The 23,601-nt window shown below is 37.7% G+C and overlaps 1 protein-coding gene across 8 annotated transcripts in view; it reads left to right on the top strand.

Annotated features, from left to right (window-relative positions):
• Positions 1-23,601, top strand: part of ADCY4 (adenylate cyclase 4) — a 166,801-nt gene that overhangs the window by 66,096 nt on the left and 77,104 nt on the right. For all 8 annotated transcript variants that reach the window (XM_053702263.1, XM_053702262.1, XM_053702264.1 and 5 more), the window contains exons 11-15: positions 5,323-5,499; positions 12,275-12,318; positions 12,637-12,714; positions 12,802-12,871; positions 13,733-13,830. In XM_053702263.1, the coding sequence (XP_053558238.1) occupies positions 5,323-5,499; positions 12,275-12,318; positions 12,637-12,714; positions 12,802-12,871; positions 13,733-13,830 (467 nt within the window). The remainder of the gene's footprint in view (positions 1-5,322; positions 5,500-12,274; positions 12,319-12,636; positions 12,715-12,801; positions 12,872-13,732; positions 13,831-23,601) is intronic.

Genomic DNA, 23,601 nt, shown 5'->3' with positions numbered 1-23,601 from the left:
CTCTTTCATTAGGTTCTTTAACTCAGAAAACAATACAAAAATTGTAGGAAAAGTGACAAAACAATGTAAATAAAGGGAAAATAAACTTTTTTTTTCTTTCATGATTCGGAGGATGCAATTTTAAATAACTTTCAAATTCATTTCTATTATAAAATCTGTATCATTCTCTTTGTATAATTTGTTGAAAAGTATAGCCTAGGTAGGCTCAAAAGCTGCTAATTGGTGGCTGCACATATATGCATTTTGTCATTTGCGTTTAGCTAGCTCCCATTGGTGCCTCACTGCCCCTTCAACAAAGGATAAAAAAAGAATGAAGCAAATTAGATAATCAAAGTATATTGGAAAGTTGTTTAAAACTGTATTCTCTATCTGAATCACGAAACAAATATTTTGGGTATCATGTCCCTTTAACCTTACTAATTGGGAGACTTGTATTAATACAGTGAGTTACATGCACTTTTGTTCATTCCCAAAGTAAGAAGTTGTTAAATCAAGTAACTCACCTGCAGTTCTAAATATTAGAGTTTTTCAAGAATTATTTTTAATGGGCATTTTGAGCCTTATATAGAGAGGTGATATATGGAGCTGATAAGGAACTATTGGTTTATATACTGTATATTAGATAACTCTTGGGCCAGTGTAACCTGTATAACATAAAAAAAAACATGCATGGGATGTAGCCAGTAGTCACAGAGGAGTCTTTCAATCAGAAACAATATGGAAAGACCTTTGGAATATTATTATCACCAGGATACTGCCAAACTGACATCAGCAATCAATTTGGCTGTTGTCTCTAAGAGCAAGAGCCCAACAACAGATTGATGTGCAAACAATGCATTTCCTCACATTAGTGACCCATCATTTAGATACTAAGCATTGATTTTTTTCATTGTTTGTGTATAAACCAATGCATGCTCCATAGGGTATGGACTAATATATGTTTGACTTTTAAACAGATTGCTGCTGAGTGTAATGATGTAAATGAAATGGCACAGAATACAGCTCTCACATAGGGCACGATGAGCTGGCGAGATGATCTAAGAAATCTTGTTAGTACTGTGAGGTCTTTCAAAGAATTTTAGAAAGGAAAGTGTTTCCTTTTATAGCCGTTTATCTAGCTATTTAGGGTTCTGGATGTGAAGGAGGGACACATACAACGTTTTAAAAAGCGCCCAAAGATTTTGTGTGATTTATCTCCATGCCGGCGAGCTTTCGATCCTCAGACCCACAGTGTCTTCTTAACCTAAGTTACATTTCCACATTATGCTTACATATAATATGCTTGGATACCGCATAAGCAATTTTTAAATGCATCTTTTTTAGCCGAAGAGGTAGCACAGGTAAGGTGGACAATTAAAGCATAATATTTTACTAGTTCTGGGTCATTAGCACAGTTTTTAGATGGTGCACGTGGTGAAAAGTCAAACCACCAGCATCTTACACCAAGGCTGGACTGGCCCTCAAGATTAATTTCTTCAAGGATACAAGGAATTTCCTGTTGGCCTACCAATACTTGAGCAGGCTAAAGTCTGTGTAATATACTGGCACCATAACTCTTTAATTTATTGCCATGTACTTTAGGCCTAGCATTATTTTTTATCCATTCATCTTAAAGGGAGAGGGAAGAGAAAATCAGGACAGGACATCATCATTAGATAAAGGAGCTCATAAAGCATACATCTTTTGTAAAGTCTGATTTTGGTGTAAATTGTCTGAACTGTTGCACAAGTATGTAGCTTTGATAAAGTTACCATCGGTTGTTAAATCAGAATCCAAAATTGTTTCCTGTACCAATAATTGTTTCCTCTTTTCAATAAATACATTAATAGCGTTTAGTACCAAAGTACAACATTCTATGTCACATTTTATTGCAGGGATGCCATATGATTAAAATGGCTCAGTGCACTAAGGAACAGATTAATTGTAATAGCAGTGTTAGTAAAAGTCAGTGTTGTGCACTGTCAGTCCCAGCTGATAATATAAAGGATCGTCAGGTCATTGATGCGAAATTAAGATTTGTCAGCCTGAAGAATTTAGAGATGTAGAAACCCTGTTTAAATGTGCGTGGGGTGCTGTTCATACACATTATCACAATAAACTTTGACATGTTTTACAGCAAAAATGTGAATCACTGATGTATAGACTCACTTCTGCAATCCTGCAGAGATACTGCTATAGTGCCATCCTTTTGTGATGGATTGGTTAGGATTAGCATTCCTTTCATGCAGACGTCTTGTTACTAAACCAAATTACAGTAGTGGAGAATAAGCCTTGCGTCTACCAACAATCCACGTGTCTTCAAGGTGACATTGCACTTAACTATATTTGAAGATACAGAAGAAAAATGAAAAAAAAATTGAAAACAACTTAAAAAATTGCCATTGACATTGGCTCCAAGTCTAAATAAAGTTGAAATAAAATGCTTGAAATATGCCCTATTGCTAGATATCTTGCTGTTGACCATTTTTCTGTTTACTTTTTGTAGAACCATAACTTTGTATTCCAAAAAGATATTATATGAAAAATTGCCTCATTTTGAGTAACCATTTAGCAATTATCTGGTTTAGTAGCTGAGGTAATTTAGATGGTACTGGAATAAAAAATAATAGGTGTTTTGATATAATCTTATCAAAACACTTATTATGTTGGATAGTTTATACCCTATGTGTATAAATATAAAATAAGCTACTCCCAGGTGGTAACTGGGACATAGAACAAGTCACTGAGCTGTTGTTTGTTCCTGGCAGATTGTTTCTCTTTCTGTATGTATTTATGTATATACATACATGCATACACATATATATGACTACCGGGCCCTGAACACAACTTCAGTTAAAACCACTGGTTTATGCTGTATGTAACCGAATAGTATCCTTTGCATAACGCATCCAACGAACCATGAAAGAAACATACACTTTTTGAGTGTTAAAATAAAAAGTACCTGAAAATAAATTGCAGCTTTGTGTGCATTAGTGAATGTAAAGTTTCATGAATAAGTGCCCGTTTTTTAAAAATATTATTCAAAACAGGGGCACTTTCATTCATGAAACTTTACATTGCAGCGTTTTTTAAAAATTTGTAACTTTTTCTTTAACAAACACAGACTGCGATCCTTTGCCCGCAGCTCCTCTGTACTTACCTTAGTAAACCGGCTTCCTCCAATCATGGTGTGCATCCCAGAGCATCCATCTTGTGAGGCCACGCTGTGATTGGAGGAAGCTGGTTTCGTCATTGAAGTGCTAAGTACAGAGGAGCTGCAGGTGGAGGATCGCGTTCTGTGTTTGCCGAAGAAATATGTAAGTATTTAAAAAAAATAAAAAATAATAATCCTCCAAAGCAAAGTTTCATGAATGAAAGTGCCCCTGTATTTAAAAGTATTTTTAAAAACCGGGCACTCATTCATGAAACTTTACATGCACTTTAAGTAACAGTTGATTTATGCATAGCGGGAGTTTTTTTGTAATACAGTATACTGGATTTATGTGTAAAGGTTTATCCATTTTATAGTACCTTTTAATACCAATTATAGATCGGCCTCACAGGTCATCTATATCCTTTATATAGGATATCTATTTGTAATTATAAGATTTTGAGTGTTGCGCCACTAGAAACACAATCTGCCCTTTTCCCCTTTCGTTTACTATTTTTACACAACCAGCTCTATCAGGTGACTAGTATATAGGGTTACTAATCACATTTGATAAGTTTTCTAGGGCTGCATTTTGACACTACACCAATTAACTCTTCTAGGAATCCTCAGCGCCATCTCTACATACATCTTTTATTTTACATATATATCTATCTGTACCTACGCCTGTCATTTGGCCATTTGGCTGAATAAAAGATATTAACTTCAAGTTTGTTGTCTCCGGGTCTCCTACTTTCTTTCCCCCTGGTGGGATTTACCTTCTTCATTATATATATATATATATATATATATATATATATATATATATATATATATATAAATAAATTTAAAACAAATAATGCTAAGCATCAGTATGATATTACAATCTAAACAGACTGGGGTAGGGCATTCAATATATTTACATTGAAGAGGATCTCTGTTTTCAATCAAATTCACAGTTTGACAGATATCTTCCCTTTTTTCTCATGCAGGCAGGAGGCAAGCTAGTAGCTGATATCTGTTAGCAAGCTTCTATAACAATAATATGCACGGCAGTCTTGTTTACCACATCAGATACCAGTCATGTTACCTTATATCTTATTCTTGGATGCCTTGTTTCTAATTAATACACAGATTCAAGATATTTATTACTTTGTTGACTGTTACTGTTAGACCTCTAAAATATATTTAAATGTTTAAAAATAAAATTACCTGTTGCATATACTTAAATTCTGAGCTGTATCATTACATATAATGATTAACTCTTACCATTAAAGGGCCATTATAGTAAAAAAAAAATGACATGCACTAATTCATCAACGCATGCAATTTTAAATAGATAGTCAAGTCAAAATTAAACTTTCAAGATTTAGATAGGGCATTCAATTTTAAACAACTTTCCAATTAACTTTTATTGTCAAAATTGCTTTGTTCGCTTGGAATAATTTGTTGAAAGCTAAAACGAGGTAAGCTCATATGCTAATTTCTAAGCCATTGAAGGCCACCTCTTATCTCACTGCATTTTGCCAGTTTTTGACAGTTATACATTGCTATTTTATGTGTGTCATATAGATAACATTATGCTCACTTTCGTGTAATTAGTTATGAGTCAACACTGATTGGCTAAGATGCAAGTCTGCCAAAAGAACTGAGGTAAGGGGGCAGTCTGCAGAGGCTTAGATACAAGGTAATTACAGTTGTAAAAAGTGTATTAATATAACAGTGTTGGTTATGCAAAACTGGGGAATGGTTAATAAAGGGATTATCTATCTTTTTAAACAATAAATATTTTGGAGGAGACTGTCCCTTTAAGACTAGCAACCCTGCACCTCTATGTGTTAAACCCCTGCAAAGGGGTTAAGTACATAGTAGAAGTACTGTTTGGGACAGAGCACTGCGGATCCCTTGTGGAAACTGCCACTAATCCAGTATGCAGCACTTGTTGCATGACTCAACTGTGTGACTAGGACTGCTGATTAGGTCAGTGGCAGTTTCCGCTTGGGATTAGTAGTGAACTGTTGGTCCTGAATGGTACTTCTGTTATGTGTCGGGCTAAAAACAAAGCATTAAAGGATCGCTAGTCTTAATATTAAATGCTCTAATGAATTAAAGCATGCATTTTTTTTACTCTAATGGCCCTTTAAATATAAAAATATAGTCTTTTTTATTAAAAATCATGTTCTTTTTCTCCTCAGGCCACAGATGGTGAAGAAGAAGACATCTTGCCAACTAAGTCTTCTGAGATTCCCAAGATGAGGGCTTCTGTCCGTATGACACGCTATTTGGAATCTTGGGGGGCAGCCAAGCCTTTTGCCCATCTGAACCATCGAGACAGCCTGATTCCTGAGGATCATGCAACTTTTAGCAATTCTGTAAGAGCTTTATATACATTTCTTACAGGTTAACCCCTTAAGGACCAGGTATTTCAGACAAAACGTACCCAAAAGACCAGAGCATTTTAAGCATTTTTGTCATCACTACATTTAAACAGAAATAGAGCTTTTTTTTATATTTACCTATCAAAACTATATATATTTTTTTAGTAGACAACCCAAACTATTGATCTAGGCACATTGTGGTATATTTCATGCCACCATTTGACCGCCAAATGAGATCAAATAAAAAAAAATGTACTTTTTCACAAACTTTAGGTTTCTCACTGAAATTATTTACAAACAGCTTGGACAGCACTTGTTTATTGGTGGGTAAATTTTTCCACGAATCAGCAAGAACAACCCAAAAATGGGTTGTTCACCAAAAATGGTCCGGCATTTAAACTTACATTCTTGCTTTTCAAATAAAGATACCAAGAGAATGAAGAAAATTTGATAATAGGAGTAAATTAGAAAGTTGCTTAAAATTGCATGCTCTATCTAAATCACGAAAGAAAAAAAAATTGGGTTCAGTGTCCCTTTAAGTACTGGCAGAAAGTCTGGCAGTATTAAAATAAAAGGCTTTTTTTTCATTATTTTTTTTATATATATATATTTTCTGCAGTGTAGGATCCGCCCTTACCCCTCAACCTCCCTGATCTCCAGCTCTCTAACCCTCCCCCTCTACCTAATTGCCGCCATCTTCAGCAACGTATAAAAAAAAAAAATTATTAGCCCAGCAGTAGATCATCCACTGCTGGGCTAATCATTTTTAAAAAAATGAAATAAATTGCAATATGTGAAACTGGACCTAAGCAGTACTAATAAGTAAATAAATATATCAATTCCTCTACTGTGGATTCATTTAATATGCTTTTGAATGTGATTCTAGTGTGAGGTTAGCTGGTTAAAGAGATTTAGGGCAGCCAACAGTAGCAAAGCAGGGTAAAGACTGAGGAGGAAGCATGGAGGTGTAGACAAATATAAATTTACTGACTGGAACAGCAGAACTACTATGGGAAGCTGTAAAATCTGAGAAAGAGAGAAAACAAAAACTATAAAAATAAACCTTACATTAATGTGTGAAGTATCAGCATGACACTATACATCAGCCACAGCAGCATATGTCCCTTCTTTGCTAGGAACAAGTTCCCTCTCACCCTGCACTAAACTGCTGCATGGGGAGGGGCATGTGTGTACAAATTTATTCTTCCCACTGACAACTTTTTACAAGGCACTGTTCCCCTAACAAACTTCAGTTAGTTGATATTAGGGCCACAGCAGAAAGAGTAGGGCTAAGGGGACCAGCAGACTGGATGCTGTCTGCCCAAGGCTGCATGGATACAGTGTGAGATGAGTCACACAGTGTGTGCAGCTGCAATGATGCTCAAATCCTCACGTGCCTGCCGCTCCAGCTTTCTGCTGCATGCGCCTACAGTCAGCCCTATCCAGAAACAATCCCCACCACCAGAGCAGTTACCTGTTAACAGTGGTAACCCCAGTAGGACCTTTTCTGATGCAGTGGGAAATGGCTGGATGCCGAGTTAGGGCTTTGCATTCAGTGCTGCACAGTGCACATCTAAAACAGCACATGGCAATAGCTTGGCATGTCACATGACACCGGCACGGTCTGGCACAGTTTCTCACAAATAAATATAAGCAGAGAACTTTTGACTGTGACAGTATTAGGACTGACTGTGTGTGTTCCCCATGTCACATCAGCAGTCTGGTATGAACCAAAAGAACAAAGACTGGGCCCTTGTCACAGTTCAATCAGAATCTGCTTAATAAAAGGACCAAATGTGCAGATTAATAATTTGTACTTTTCATGCTTCTTCAGTAAATAAAGTTTATTTGTTCCTAGATGAATCATTAAACTAAAAATACTGTTTAGTGATATGATTCACCTAGAATTTAATTTACCACCTTGTAGTTGTATGTTGTTTATCTTTTACAAACACAAAACTACTGTGTGGATTTAAATATAACTTACTAAGGTATGGAATGTCATCAAGTAATGAGGATTGGCAAAATATGACTATTAAGGAAACTCTTTGGGGTGATAGAAACTTTCCTATAGATAATATTATCATATATGAATGCACTGCATCAGCTAGTGAACAGTATAAGTACAATTGAATAACTTGGTAAAAGTTCCGGTAGAAATTGTTAACTTCTTATCCTTATAAAAGTTTATGTACAATATTGCAACAAAAGTACTTTAGGCAGAACAAGTTGAATAGTTGTTTATCCAAAGCGGTAAGTACTTACACGCTGTGAAGAGAGGGAGAGGAGCCTCAGGCTGCAGCAGCGGCACTAGTGTGTTTGAGCGCGAAGTCCGTTCACAGAGGGAGGCGGTACTGAGGCAGAGCAATCCTGAGACAGCGTAAGCTGTCAGAATTCTGTATCACAGGAAGAACCAGTAGGAGGAGGCTTGGTAGAATCCCAAACAGTAAGGAAACTCAATTACAAGCAATGAAGGAAAGAACTAAGCTCCTTATAAAGGAAGCTAGGCAACCACAATTAAAGGTACAGTGCAAGAGGTTCACTATATGACAGCCCTGGACAGCTGCCCCTTTTGTCCTGTGTTAAAGACGGCCCTGGCCATCTTAGGTACTGGCAGCTGTCTGCCAGTACCCAGTTTGCTGCAAATTAGGCATTTAACCCCCCCAAAAAAAACATTTTTTTCTGTAGTGTAGCTGCCCCCCCCTCAATACCCTACCCCCTAGATTGACTTCCACCCTCCTATTCCCATCACTCAGCATTATAACCAGGATTCTCACACTCCCTCCTTCCCCCTCCCTGTTGCTCTTAGTGGGGGGGGGGGTTTTCCCCAGAGTCGCCTGCAACTCCTCTCTGCATCAGTAACCCTGCCCATCTATTTCTGCACTACCCCACTGGTGGGGCATGCAGAAACAGTGCGATATCGCTATTTTTAGTGAGATCACAGCAGAGACAGGCCCAGGACAGCAAAAATCTAGTTTGCACTAACGTCTGCATGTTGGATAGTGTGGGTTTGCTAAATCCCTCACAAGTAGCGCATTATGAGTTTTCCGCTTATACACATTAAACAATATCTCAGATGTATTTTCAATGCGATACTTGCATATAGATCTTGCAATAAATATATATATATATCAGTCCAAATATCATTAAATATATAGAGAAATATTTATTTAGAAATAAATAGAACATATTCCGTTGCAAAAACATTTCCGCAATATGAAATATTCACATTTTCATGTACACTTTTCAATGAGAATACATCATGGGCTTTGCGCAACATAATAGTTTTTCTATTTGTCTTCTCCATTGACTTCTATGGGGGATACGTCAACGTGCACACAATTTCACGGTTTGCATTACGTGGCTTAATGTGCGTGCAAATTAGGTTATTTTGCAACTTGTAATTGCTGCGCAACCCCAAATGCGATAAACCCATAGGCCTCTATTTATCAAGCTGTCAACCGCAAATACGCTGGAATTCTGCAGCGTATTTGTGGCGAGCCTGATTCGCCTTAGTTATCAAACCCTACAGACCGTTAAAAGTAGAATTTAGTGACGTAACATACGTTCCGCCGGACTCAGTCCGACACAGATCGATGCTTATGTCACTCCAGATGTTCTGAATGCAAGTTCGGCACAATCTGACTACTTTTGCTAGTTAACAAACTTTTCCGGCCCAGCGTACCTGGTTTTCAATCTGCCGACCTGGAGGCAGCAGATGCCATAGGAATCAATGGGAGTCTGAAAGCAGTGAAAGCTTATATTCTCTGCTGCCCAATATCCCATTGATTCCTATGGTAATCCTATAGAATGCGAGCTCAATCCTATTGGCTGATTGCATCAACCAATAGGTTTTTTTCTACCTTAATTCCGATTGGCTGATAGAATTCTATCAGCCAATCGGAATTGAAGGGATGCCATCTTGGATGACGTCACTTAAAGGAACCTTCATTCATTGGGTAGTCGTCGGCCAGGAAGTATGCTCCGCGTCGGATGTCTTGAAGATGGAGATGGAGCCGCTCTGCGCCGGATGGATAAAGATAGAAGATGCCGTCTGGATGAAGACTTCTGCCCGCCTGGAGGACCTCTTCTGCCCAGCTTGGATGAAGACTTCTGCCCGTCTGGAGGACCACTTCGCCCGGCTTCGTTGAGGACTTCGGCCCGGTTGGGTGAAGACTTCTCAAGGTAGGGGGATCTTCAAGGGCTTAGTGTTAGGTTTTTTTAATGGGGGATTGGGTGGGTTTTAGAGTAGGGTTGGTTTTGTGGGTGGTGGGTTTTAATGTTGGGGGGTATTGTACTTTTTTTTTACAGGTAAAAGAGCTGATTACTTTGGGGCAATGCCCCGCAAAAGGCCCTTTTAAGGGCTATTTGTAATTTTGTATAGGGTAGGGCTTTTTATTATTTTGGGGGGCTTTTTTATATTATTTTATTATATTAGGGGGATTAGATTAGGTGTAATTAGTTTAAAAAACTTGTAATTATTTTATTATTTTCTGAAATTTAGTGGGGTTTTTTTTTCGTACTTTAGATAATTGTATTTAATTGTAGTTAATTTAGGGAATTAATTTAATTATAGTGTAGTGTTAGGTGTAATTGTAATTTAGGTTAGGTTTTATTTTACAGGTAAATTTGTCTTTATTTTATCTAGGTAGTTATTAAATAGTTAATAACTATTAAATACAAACTTGCCTGTAAAATAAAAATAAATCCTAAAATAGCTACACTGTAACTATTAGTTATATTGTAGCTATTTTAGGGTTTATTTTATAGGTAAGTATTTAGTTTTAAATAGGAATAATTTAGTTAATTATAGTAATTTTATTTAGATTTATTTAAATTATATTTAAGTTAGGGAGTGTTAGGGTTAGACTTAGGTTTAGGGGTTAATAAATTTAATATAGTGGCGGCGGTGTAGGTGGGGGCAGATTAGGGGTTAATAAATTTAATATAGTGGCGGCGGTGTGGGGGGGGCAGATTAGGGGTTAATACATTTAATATAGTGGCAGTGGTGTAGGGGGGGCAGATTAGGGGTTAATAAGTATAATGTAGGTGGCGGTGGGCTCCGTGAGCGTCCGTTTAGGGGTTAAAAACTTTATTTAGTTGCGGCGGGCACCGGGAACGGCAGTTTAGGGGTTAATACATTTATTAGAGTTGCGACGGGCTCCAGGAGTGGCGGTTTAGGGGTTAATATATTTATTAAAGTTGCGGCAGGCTCCGGGAGCGGCGGATTAGGGGGTAAAACAGTGTAGTATAGTGTGGGTGCTTAGTGACAGGGTACAAATAAAGCTGTGAAAAAGCCGAAGAGCAGCGAGATCGATGACTGTTAGTTAACAACAGTCTGCTGCTCATCACCCCGCACTTGGTGCGCAGCTTTTTGACAGCTTTTTTGGTAACTTTGGAGAACATATTCAGGTCTGCAGCAGCGATGTTAGGCGATCTTAGGCGAGCGTATTGGTGCCGTCGAATGCAGGTAAGTTGACAGCTTGATAAATAGAGGCCATAGTACGCACTGTGTTTTCGGAAATGATTTCCCGCGCTACTTGTAATATTGCTCATAATATGGCTATCGTCAAAGGTGTACTAAGCTGACAATGTGCTAAGCCTCTGCTCAGGCAGTGTGGAGTTATATAGTTTTTTTGTTTTTTTTTTAAATACAAACACTGTGCAGCACCTGATCATATACAATTTCCATTTAAAAAATCAGTAATAAACTTTTATTTTGCAATTAATATGTTAAAATATATATATAAACATATTTTTCACTTATATTTAATGTGCTTTTATTATGCATACTTTAAAAAATGAACGCTTCAGTTCAGGTCTACAAAAGTGCTACATTTTCCAATGCTATATCGTGCAACACTTAAAGGGACAGTCTAGTCAAAAATTAAACTTTTATAATTCAGATAGGACATGTAATTTTTAAGAACTTTCCAATTTTCTTTTATCATCAAGTTGGCTTTGTTCTGTTATTATTTTTTGTTGAAAGCTAAACCTAGATAGGCTCATATGCTAATTTCTAAGCCTTTGAAGGCCAGGTCTTATCTGAATGCATTTGACAGTTTTCACAGCTAGAGGGCGTTAGTTCAGGTGTGCCCAATAGATAATGTGCTCACACGTGTTGAGTTATATATGAGAGGGCACTGATTGGCTAAAATGCAAGTTTGTCAAAAGAACTGAAATAAGGGGACAGTCTGTAGAGGCTTAGATACAAGATAATCACAGAGGTAAAAAGTACATTAAACTAACAGTGTCAGTTGTGCAAAACTGGGGAATGGGTAATAAAGGGAATATCTATCTTTTTAAACAATAATAATTCTGGAGTAGACTGTCCATTTAATGCACCACTTGTATATGAGCGCTATTAGCACTCCATACACTTCCCATAAAAATTATAGGGTGCACTAAAAAATCTTGGCAATGTTAAGATTCTTCTGTAAACCTTTTTTACGCAAGGTTTCATAAAGGATAACGTACCCTTAATTTTTATTGCACTCTACTTGTAGTCTAGACCTTAGTGAATGAGAAAAACGTCCCTACAATTAATTTAGTATTTAAATGACATTGTACTGAAATTAGATAATTGTCAAGTCTGTTTTATAGAAGTAAAGTATGTTTTAATAATTCAGTCTGCACCCTCTCAGCATCACATCCTGAATATTACCTAATGGATTTTTATTCTGGTAAAATCTCCCTGATTTGATTATCATTAATTTTGTATCACTCCTGACTTATTTTCTTATCTTATTCATTTATGTCCTTTGTATAGGATCTTCAGATGTCTCAACTTCCCCAAAACTGGAGTCAAGACAAGTAGGGACAGGGATCCTCTTCTTGTGTCTTCCTACTCTGTGCTTCCTGCTTGTACTTGTGATGTCAATGACTCCTTAAAGGATCTACTAATCTTTTTTGTATGGCTTACCTGTCCTGTGGCACTTCTATGTTTGTGATGTCATCACAACTTCCTGTGAGAATATACCCTTAGTCATGTTGTCTTCTGAAAAGTCTTCTTGTATGTTCCTTCTCTCTATGCTTTGCCATCTTCCTGACCCTCTATCGAATTATTGTCCCCTACAGCCTCTCTCATTTTTTTTTTCCTTATTAATTCTTTCTTTCTCTTATTCTTATTAGGATTCGCTCTCCCAAAGACACCAATGAGTCATTGAATGAAAGCATCTTTCAGATTTTAGAGGAACTCAACTCACAGAGGTATCAAATGTTAAGATTCCACCCACTTTTTATTCTTCTATTTTACAAAACTAACTACCTAATCATTATATATTTATGCATTTTTAGGCAATGGAAGAGATCTAAAGATCTTAACTGGATCACACTGTATTTCCATGACAAATCCATAGAGAAAGAGGTAAGTTGAGCTAAGCCGCTCATGCTATGACAAGTTATTGTCTTTAAAAGTTGGAATAATTGATTGGATAGTTCATTTCCATTTCCGTGTTATTACTTCACTAAACCAGTACCTATCAACAATAATCTTAGAGCTCTATTGGTTGTACAATTACCTTACTATGCATCCTGTAAATATTAAAGGCACAGGAAACACAACATTTTTCTTTCATGATTTAGGTAGAACATTCAATTTTAAACAACTTTCCAGTTTACTTCTATTTTCAAATTTGCTTCGTTCTCTTAGTATCAGTTGTTGAAGGAGCAGCAGTGCAGTACTGGTTTCTAACTGAACACATGGGTGAGCCAATGACATTCGGTATATATATATATATATATGCAGCCATCAATCAGCAGCTATAACCTAGGTTCTTTGCTGCTCCTGTGCTTACCTAGGTAAACCTTTTAGCAAAGGATAACAATAGAAAGAACAGAAGTAAATTGGAAAGTTGTTTAAAATTGTATGTTCTGTCTACATCATGAATGTCTAATTATGACTTTACTGTCCCTTTAAGTTACTGCAGCTGTGTTCTATTTATATCTAAGCTTATACAGTTGTCATTGAATGTATGTTATTATAAGATCATAGAATAATACTGATGCAATTAATACAATAGAAAGTGTAAAAAGACGAACCACAAATGAAATTCTTTAAACCTTGCCTACAAAAGAATGATGATAGTAATGCTATGCAATATGTTCGGGATACATGTTCCTATTGGCAGTTATAAGAATACTAATTATATGGTACAATAATAGATGTTACACAAACAAGGTTATGGCATATTTGATACTAAATGGCTCATTTGAATATTTTCCATAGTACCGGCTTTCAGATCTACCATCCTTTAAGTATTACACAGCGTGTTGCTTCTTCATTTTCACCTGCAACTTCATTATTCAGATGCTGGTATCCCCAAAGTAAGTGGAACATTGTAGCATTAATGGCTTTATCATCTTCTTAAATGTAGAATGTTTACTTTACAAAAAATCTCTTTCCTCTTTCATTCATTCATTCTTTCTTTTTTTTCTTCTTCCTTTCTCTTTTGTTCTTTCTTTTCATTGATTTCTTCCTGTCTTTCTTTCTTCCTGTCTTCCTTTCCTTCCTTCTTTCCTGTCTTTGTTTCTCTCCTTTTGGCTGTAAGTCTTTTTCGTTATTTCTTTTTGACCTCACTATTTTATTCTCTCTGTTTCTCACTGCACTTTCTCTTTTGCTGTCTCTCAGAGAAAGAAAAATAACTCACTAATGTCAGTAAAATTGTATTAAACAATTTACTGTGCTGCACATACAAACAAATTAGGTGCATATTGTACAGTAATCATCCGCACAGAGTGTTTCTCTAGGAGCAGAGGATTACTCACCAGCATTTATAGTGAGACAGGTTTATGTACCCTGACCAGCAATCAGAAACCAGCCACATGCACCTTCTGCTGAGAACACCTCTGTCTTAGTGCTCTTCTCTTGCTGCTCTATACCTGCTAGGCTTAAAGCTATCTTAAAGGGACAGTCTAGGCAAAAATCAACTTTCATGATTCTGATAGGGCATGTAATTTTAAACAAATTTCTTTCCAATTTACTTTTACCATCACATTAGCTTTGTTCTCTAGGTATTCTTAGTTGAAAACTAAGCCTAGGTAGGCTCATATGCTAATTGTTAAGCCCTTGAAGGCCGCCTCTTATCGCAGTGAATTTTGGCAGTTTTTCACAGCTAGACTGCACTAGTTCATGTGTGCCATATAACTATGAACTATCACCTGGATTAGGAGTTCTGCGCTAAACAGGGTGCGAAAATAACGCCAATAAAATTGCATTATTTCACTTTCCATAGCGCCGCCATAACGAGTTACTGAAAAGCCTCCTTGTGCTGTGCGTTATGGTGCGTTAAGCTCCATACCGCACAAAAGCCGAGGGCTGTTTTGACGTGCTCTTGCACGCTTTCCCCCATAGACATCAATGGGGAGAAAGTGTTAAGTTTTTTTCTAACACCTGAAGTCTATGGGGAAAAGAAAGTTACGTTAAAACCTAACACCTTAACATAAACGGTGTAGGTGATATTAATCAGTAGGCCTAGCGCAAGTATACGCCTTAGCCTTTTTGGCGCTCGCTTCATCTACTTTTATCACCTTAGCATAAACCCCTAGTCTAAACACCTCTAATCCGCCATTCCCTGACATCACCGACACTAATAAAAGCTATTAACCCCTAATCCTCCGATCCCTGATATCGCCACCACTAAATAAAGTTATTAACCCCTAATCTGCCGCTCCCCGACATTGCCACCTCTAAATAAACCTATAAACCCCTAAACCACTGGCCCCCCACATTTCAAAACACTACATGAAACTATTAACCCCTAAACCTAACACCTCCCTAACGTTAAATTAAAATAACAATATAATTATCTTAAAATAAATAAAAACTAATCTGTGAAATAAAAAAAAACTAAATTTAAACTATAAATTAACCTAACATTACTATAATAATAATAAAAAAAAAAAAAACCTACCAATTAATAAATCTAAACTACAAATTTAAAAAACCTAACACTACTAAAAAAATCTAAACTTACAAAAAATAATAAACACTAAATTACGAAAAATAAAAACACTAAGATTACGAAAAATAATAAACAAAATGATCAAAAATAAAAACAATTACACCTAATCTAATAGCCCTATAAAAATAAAAAGCCCCCCAAAATAAAAATACTCCCTAACCTACAATAAACTACCAATAGCCCTTAAAATGGCCTTTTGTAGGGCATTGCCCTAAGTTAAACAGCTCTTTTACCTGTAAAAATATACAAAGTCCCCTCAACAGTAAAACCCACCACACAAACAACCCCCCAAAATAAAAAACCTAGCTCTAAAAAAAAACTAAGCTACCCATTGCCCCTAAAGGGGAATTTGTATGGGCATTGCCCTTAAAAGGGTATTCAGCTCTTTCACACTTTGCCCAAAGCCATAATCTAAAAAAAAAACCACCCCAAAAAATAAAAAAAAAACACCTAACACAAACCCCAGAATATCTACTCACTGTTCCTGAAGTCTGGACGTCCATCTCCATCCAGGTGCCGAGAAGTCTTTATCCAGGCGGCGACATCTTCATCCATCACAGGGGCTTCTTCTATCTTCATCCCGGCGGCGCGGAGCGGAGCTATCCTGGACCGGCGATGACATCCTGCCCGGAGCGTCCTCTTCATACGGTCATACGGTCTAATAAGCCAATAGGATTTCAGTAGCTCTTATCCTATTGGCTGTTTTGAACAGCCAATAGGATTTCAGAAGCACTCATCCTATTGGCTGATTTGAATTTGAAGAATCAAATCAGCCAATAGGAATGCAAGGTACGCCATTTTGAAATGGATACCCTGCATTCAACTTCAGTATACGGCGGTGACCGTATGAAGAGGATGCTCTGCACAGGATGTCATCGCTGGTCCAGGATAGCTCCATCCCGTCAGAATGAAGGTAGAAGACGCCCCCGCGATGGATGAAGATGTCGCCGCCTGGATGAAAACTTCTCGCCGCCTGGATGGAGATGGATGTCCGGACTTCAGGAACCGTGAGTAGATATTCTGGGGTCAGTGTTAGGTATTTTTTTATTTTTGGGGGTGTTTTTTTCAGATTAGGGTTTTTGGCAAAGTGTAAAAGAGCTGAATGCCCTTTTAAGGGCAATGCCCATACGAATGCCTTTTTAGGGGCAATGGGTAGCTTATTTTTTCTTTAGAGTTAGGTTTTTTATTTTGGGGGGTTGGTTGGGTGGTGATTTTTACAGGTAAAAGAGCTGTTTAGCTTAGGGCAATGCTCTTAAAAATCCCTTTTAAGAGTTATTGGTAGTTTATTGTAGGTTAGGGGGTGTTTTTATTTGGGCGGGGATTTTTTATTTTTATAGGGTTATTAGATTAGGTGTAGTTGTTTTTATTTTTGATAATTTCATTGAATATTTTTTGTAATCTTACGGCTAGATTTAGAGTTTTGTCGGTAAAGACCTGCGTAGCTAACGCTGCTTTTTTCCCAGCACACCCTTAAGACAACGTTGGTATTTAGAGTTGTCTGAGTGGCTGCGTTAGGCTCAGAAAAGGGAGCGTTGAGCAGAATTTAGCTTCCCTTCAACCCTCAATACCAGCGTTGCCTACGGTAGCCGTGAGCTGGAAAAACGTGCTCGTGCACGATATCCCCATAGGAAACAATGGGGCAGTTTGGGCTGAAAAAAACCCTAACACCTGCAAAAAAGCAGCGTTCAGCTCCTAACGCAGCCCCATTGTTTCCTATGTGGAAACACTCTCTAAGTCTGCACCTAACACCCTAACATGTACCCCGAGTCTAAGCACCCCTAACCTTACACTTATTAACCCCTAATCTGCCGCCCCCGCTATCGCTGACACCTGCATTTTATTATTAACCCCTAATCTGCCGACCGGACACCGCCGCCACCTACATTATCCCTATGAACCCCTAATCTGCTGTCCCTAACATCACCGAACCCTACATTATATTTAATAACCCCTAATCTGCCCTCCCTAACATCACCGCCACCTACCTACAATTATTAACCCCTAATCTCCCACCCGCAATGTCGCCGCTACTATAATAAATGTATTAACCCCTAAACCTAAAAGTCTAACCCTAACCCTACCACCTCCCTAACATAAATATAATTTAAATTAAACGAAATAATATTCCTATAATTAAATAAATTATTCATATTTAAAACTAAATACTTACCTATAAAATAAACCCTAATATAGCTACAATATAAATTATAATTACATTGTATCTATTTTAGGATTTATATTTATTTTACAGGCAACTTTGTATTTATTTTAACTAGGTACAATAGCTATTAAATAGTTATTAACTATTTAATAGCTACCTAGCTAAAATAAATACAAAATTACATGTAAAATAAATCCTAACCTAAGTTACAATTAACACTATACTATCATTAAATTAATTAAATAAATTAAGTACAATTAGCTAAACTAAAATACAATTAAATAAACTAATCTATAATACAAAAGAGCAAACGCTAAATTACAAAAAATATTACAAGAATTTTAATCTAATTACACCTAATCTAAGCCCCCTAATAAAATAAAAAAGCCCCCCAAAATAAAAAAAATTCCCTACCCTATTCTAAATTACAAAAGTAATCAGCTCTATTACCAGCCCTTAAAAGGGCTTTTTGCGGGGCATTGCCCCAAAGTAATCAGCTCTTTTACCTTTAAAAAAAATACAATACCCCCCCAACATTACAACCCACCACCCACATACCCCTATTCTAACCCACCCAAACCCCCCTTAAAAAAAACTATCACTAACCCCCTGAAGATCTCCCTACCTTGAGTCGTCTTCACTCAGCCGAGCCGAAGTCTTCATCCAATCCGGGCGATGTGGTCCTCCATCCGGTAGAAGTCTTGATCCAAGCGGCAAAGAAGAGGTCCTCCATCCGGTAGAAGTCTTGATCCAAGCGGCAAAGAAGAGGTCCTCCATCCGGGTGAAGTCTTGATCCAAGTGGAAAAGAAGAGGTCTTCCATCCGGGAGATGTCTTCTTCCAAGCGGTATCTTCTATCTTCTGACTTCCGGATCCATCTTCATCCCTCCGACGCTGAACATCCTCCTTCCCCGACGGACTAACGACGAATGAAGGTTTGTTTAAGGGACGTCATCAAAGATGGCGTCCCTCGAATTCCGATTGGCTGATAGGATTCTATCAGCCAAACGGAATTAAGGTAGGAAAAATCTGATTGGCTGATTCAAACAGCCAATCAGATTGAGCTTGCATTCTATTGGCTGATCGGAACAGCCAATAGAATGCAAGCTCAATCTGATTGGCTGATTGGATCAGCCAATCGTATTGAACTTCAATCTGATTGGCTGATTGAGTCAGCCAATCATATTTTTCCTACCTTAATTCCGATTGGTTTATAGAATCCTATCAGCCAATCGGAATTCAAGGGACGCCATCTTGGATGACGTCCCTTAAACTAACCTTCATTCGTCGTTAGTCCGTCAGGGAAGGAGGATGTTCCGCATCGGTGGGATGAAGATGGATCCGGAAGACAGAAGATAGAAGATGCCGCTTGGAAGAAGACATCGCCCGGATGGAAGACCTCTTCTTTGCCGCTTGGATGAAGACTTCGCCCGGATGGAAGACCTCTTCTTTGCCGCATGGATCAAGACTTCTACCGGATGGAGGACCACATCGCTCGGATTGGATGAAGACTTCGGCTCGGCTGAGTGAAGACAACTCAAGGTAGGGAGATCTTCAGGGGGTTAGTGATAGGTTTTTTTTAAGGGGGGTTTGGGTGGGTTACAATAGGGGTATGTGGGTGGTGGGTTGTAATGTTGGGGGGGTATTGTATTTTTTTTTACAGGTAAAAGAGCTGATTACTTTGGGGCAATGCCCCGCAAAAAGCCCTTTTAAGGGCTGGTAATAGAGCTGATTACTTTTGTAATTTAGAATAGGGTAGGGAATTTTTTTATTTTGGGGGGCTTTTTTATTTTATTAGGGGGCTTAGATTAGGTGTAATTAGATTAAAATTCTTGTAATATTTTTTTAATTTTTGTAATTTAGTGTTTGTTTTTTGTATTATAGATTAGTTTATTTAAAGGGACAGTAAACCTTAAAAATAATGTTATATATTTAGTCAGCGCATCGGGCCAGCTGTATAGTCACAGCCCGGCCCGACCGCGCCATAAGACTAAGTGCAGCTCGCTCCTGTGACGGAGCGAGCTGCACTTAGTGCTATGGCGCGGTCGGGCCGGGCTGTGACTATACAGCTGGCCCGATGCGCTGACTAAATATAACAGACCCGCTCAGCAGAGAGCAGAGAGTGGGTCTGTAAAAGCGCCATATTTTTAACAAATTAAAAGGTAAAAAACGCATTTATAGCTATAGCACCTAAATAATGTTATATAATTCTGCACTATGTGCAGAATTAAAAAACATTATTTTTAATGTTTACTGTCCCTTTAATTGTATTTTAGTTTAGCTAATTGTAGGTAATTTATTTAATTAATTTAATGATAGTGTAGTGTTAGGTGTAATTGTAACTTAGGTTAGGATTTATTTTACAGGTAATTTTGTAATTATTTTAACTAGGTAGCTATTAAATAGTTAATAACTATTTAATAGCTATTGTACCTAGTTAAAGTAAATTCAAAGTTGCCTGTAAAATAAATATAAATCCTAAAATAGATACAATGTAATTATTAGTTATATTGTAGCTATATTAGTGTTTATTTTATAGGTAAGTATTTAGTTTTAAATAGGATTAATTTATTTAATAATAGGAATATTATTTTGTTTAATTTAAATTATATTTATGTTAGGGGGTGTTAGGGTTAGGGTTAGACTTAGGTTTAGGGGTTAATAACTTTATTATAGTAGCGGCGACGTTGCGGGCGGGAGATTAGGGGTTAATAATTGTAGGTAGGTGGTGGCGATGTTAGGGAGGGCAGATTAGGGGTTAATAATATTTATTATAGTGTTTGCGAGGCGGGAGTGCGGCGGTTTAGGGGTTAATACATTTATTATAGTGGCGGCGACGTCCGGTCGGCAGATTAGGGGTTAATACTTGTAGTTAGGTAGCGGCGACGTTGGGGGGGGGCAGATTAGGGGTTAATAAATATAATCTAGGTGTCGGCGATGTTAGGGGCAGCAGATTAGGGGTTCATAGGTATAATGTAGGTGGCGGCGGTATCCGGTCGGCAGATTAGGGGTTACAAATTTTATTATAGTGTTTGCGATGTGGGGGGGGGCCTCGGTTTAGGGTTACATAGGTAGTTTATGGGCGTTAGTGTACTTTATAGCACAGTAGTTAAGAGCTTTATATTCCAGCGTTAGACCATAAAGCTCTTAACAACTGACTTTTTTTGGCGGTAGGAGTCTTGTCGTTAGAGGGTCTACCGCTCACTTCCTCCAAGACTCCAAATACCAGCGTTAGGCAGATCCCATAGAAAAGATAGGATACGCAATTGGCGTAAGGGGATCTGCGGTAGCCTGGAGTCGCGGTAAGGAAGTGAACGTTAGACCCTTTCCTGGCTTACTCTAAATACCAGCGGGCGGCCAAAAGCAGCGTTAGGACCCCTTAACGCTGCTTTTGACGGCTAACGCAGAACTCTAAATCTAGCCGTTAGTGTTTTTTTTTTTGTTTTTTTTTATTAATTTTTATTGAGGTTCTTAAGTTAGGCATACAAACAGTATAAACACAAATGAAATTGTCATTCAGTACAGAAGGTAAGATGTACAGTCCAGCTTGGTTCCATAACAGTAAAGTTAACATTTTGCACAACTCACCAATGACATAGAAAAATAAAAAAACAACAAACAAAAAAACAGTAATGGATTGCAAAATTAAATACATAACGCCTATTCATAAGGAAACCTTCCATAACAATACTAATAGGCCGCTCTTGGGCCTTAAATAAGGAAACATATCTAGTAGTAAGGGAAGGCATAATGGAATGGAGAGACCACTCTTGGATCTCACTATGCTAACCTCATTTTTTTTTTTTTTTTTATGCAACCTTTCTGTGGTTCAGACATATAATATAAGTTATGACTATGTAAGAAGGGACTAACTTTAAAAAATTAAACATTAAATGTCAACTATTGGATGCTTTTACACAATCAAGTGTATTTAAATGGTTAAGTACCAGCTCACTCCCATAGGAGATATAATTTATCTTAGCATGTTTCATACAGAGCCACAATTTGCACTTATAGAAAGGCTCAAGAAATCTTAACCTGGAAACAGGATATAACATTAATGTCGGGATATCTGAAGCATCCTATAACAATATAAAACTGAGCTACAAAAGATTTAACATGCATATAGTTGTTACTGACACATACAGATTTGTTAAGATATATAAGTCAGTGATCCCAAAAATAACTCATGTATACTCAGGTAGTGGAGCAGAAACAGGCAAAAAAAAAAAAAGAAAAGTAATGGAGAGCAGTATATGGCAAAAATATAGGGCTAACATTCCAATATAGATATTAACATCAGCACTATCCAGTTAATAGTATGAGTACATAAAGCAGTAACTTTTTAACTCACTCGTTACCCTACAGTATATAAACATCAAACGACATAATGACCCCAAGTATGTTAGTACAATCTCATATAAGAGATCTTGGTGGAGTCCTACTATGGTAACTTGTCAAACTCAGAAAAATAACCTATAAAAGAATAGTCAAATGTTCGCATAGAGAAGTTTCCCATCGCTATGCGTTACCATAGGATCATCTAGCCTACTCCTGATTTAATCTTTTGCATCCCTGTACGGCAGTCCAGCCACCATGAAGGTATCTGTTCTGTGGGACAGGGATTTTCCGCTCTCACCCCAGAGCCGGTAGGTCGCGGGACATAGATCTCGAGGTAAATGTTAGAGCCATGTGGGGATTTACTAGGGCTGAACATGCCCTGCTTACCAGCCTCCTCTGCTACAAGTTGAGTAGCAGCTGTCGCGGCTGTGTTGTCTTCCGGTGCCTCCAGTATCTCAAGGTACTCACGCCCGGTATATTCAAAGTCTTGTGCAGTAGGAGCATTACACAGTGTAGGCGTGCCCAGCATCTCCTCCTTCTCTTGATATTGAGGCTTCACTACGGGAGCTGTAATAGCTTCTGACTCTGATTCAGAGCCCCATCTAAGTGCTTCTTCTGTGACTGCCTTCCAAACAGACAAGTGACTCGCTAGTAGTGGCTCACACGGTTCTTGCTCCCTCCGCTCCAAAATTGTAAATATGCGTGTTGGGAGAGTTTGCCAATAAAGATCTCTTGTCTCAGCACTTCTGTGTGGCGTCTTCTTAGCCCTGGGACACTGTAAAATATCATCCAAGGCCTCAATCATTGCAATTTTAAAGTCTGTAAATATGATCTGCAGTGTCTGCGAAATGTCCTCCATGGTAAAATATATAAAAATTATGCTAATAGACCCAATGTGATAATAGGGTGGTGGGAAGAAATATGTAGAGTAGCACTATTCACTACTTATAACCCAGGCTCGTTCAATTCCTGGGGGGGGAATGTGCAGCAGCCCTAGAGGTGCAGGTGAACAGAGGCCTAGTGCAGGCCATGCGGTCCGTCCCCACGTCTCTTAGCTAAGGAGCATAGGAAGCATCAATCTCACGAGATATTCTCACAAACTCTCCCAGGGTCTCCCAAGAGCCTGCAGTGCAAAACTCTGTCAATAAATCTAGATTTGGATAGAAAATACTTTGTAGAACCCGGTGAAAATCAGGAGCTCCTCTAGAGCAAGACCTTCCGCAATAGCTGTAGGCCCCGGCCCCCCTGTTAGTGTTTTTTATTTTTCATAATTTAGTGTTTAATATTTTTTGTAATTTTAGATTTTTTTTAAAAAAAAATTCTAATGTTAGGTTTTTTAAAATTTGTAATTTTTTAATTGGTAATTTTTTTTATTTTATTAGAATAGTAATATTAGGTTAATTTATACTTTCAACTTAGTTTTTTTTTTATTTCATAGGTAAGTTTTTTTTATTTATTTTAAGATAGTTATATTGTAATTTTAATTTAAAGTTAGGGGTGTTAGGTTTAGGGGTTAATAGTTCAATTTTGTGTTTTGCGATGTGGGGGGCCGGTAGTTTAGGGGTTAATAGGTTTAATTTAGTAGTTACGATGGGGGGGCTGGCAGTTTAGGGGTTAATAGGTTTATTTAGTGG

Source organism: Bombina bombina, chromosome 2 (assembly GCF_027579735.1).
Source record: "Bombina bombina isolate aBomBom1 chromosome 2, aBomBom1.pri, whole genome shotgun sequence".
Classification (NCBI taxonomy): domain Eukaryota; kingdom Metazoa; phylum Chordata; class Amphibia; order Anura; family Bombinatoridae; genus Bombina; species Bombina bombina.
The sequence above is the reverse complement of the archived record's forward strand: the minus strand, read 5'-3'. Positions and strand labels throughout refer to the sequence as shown.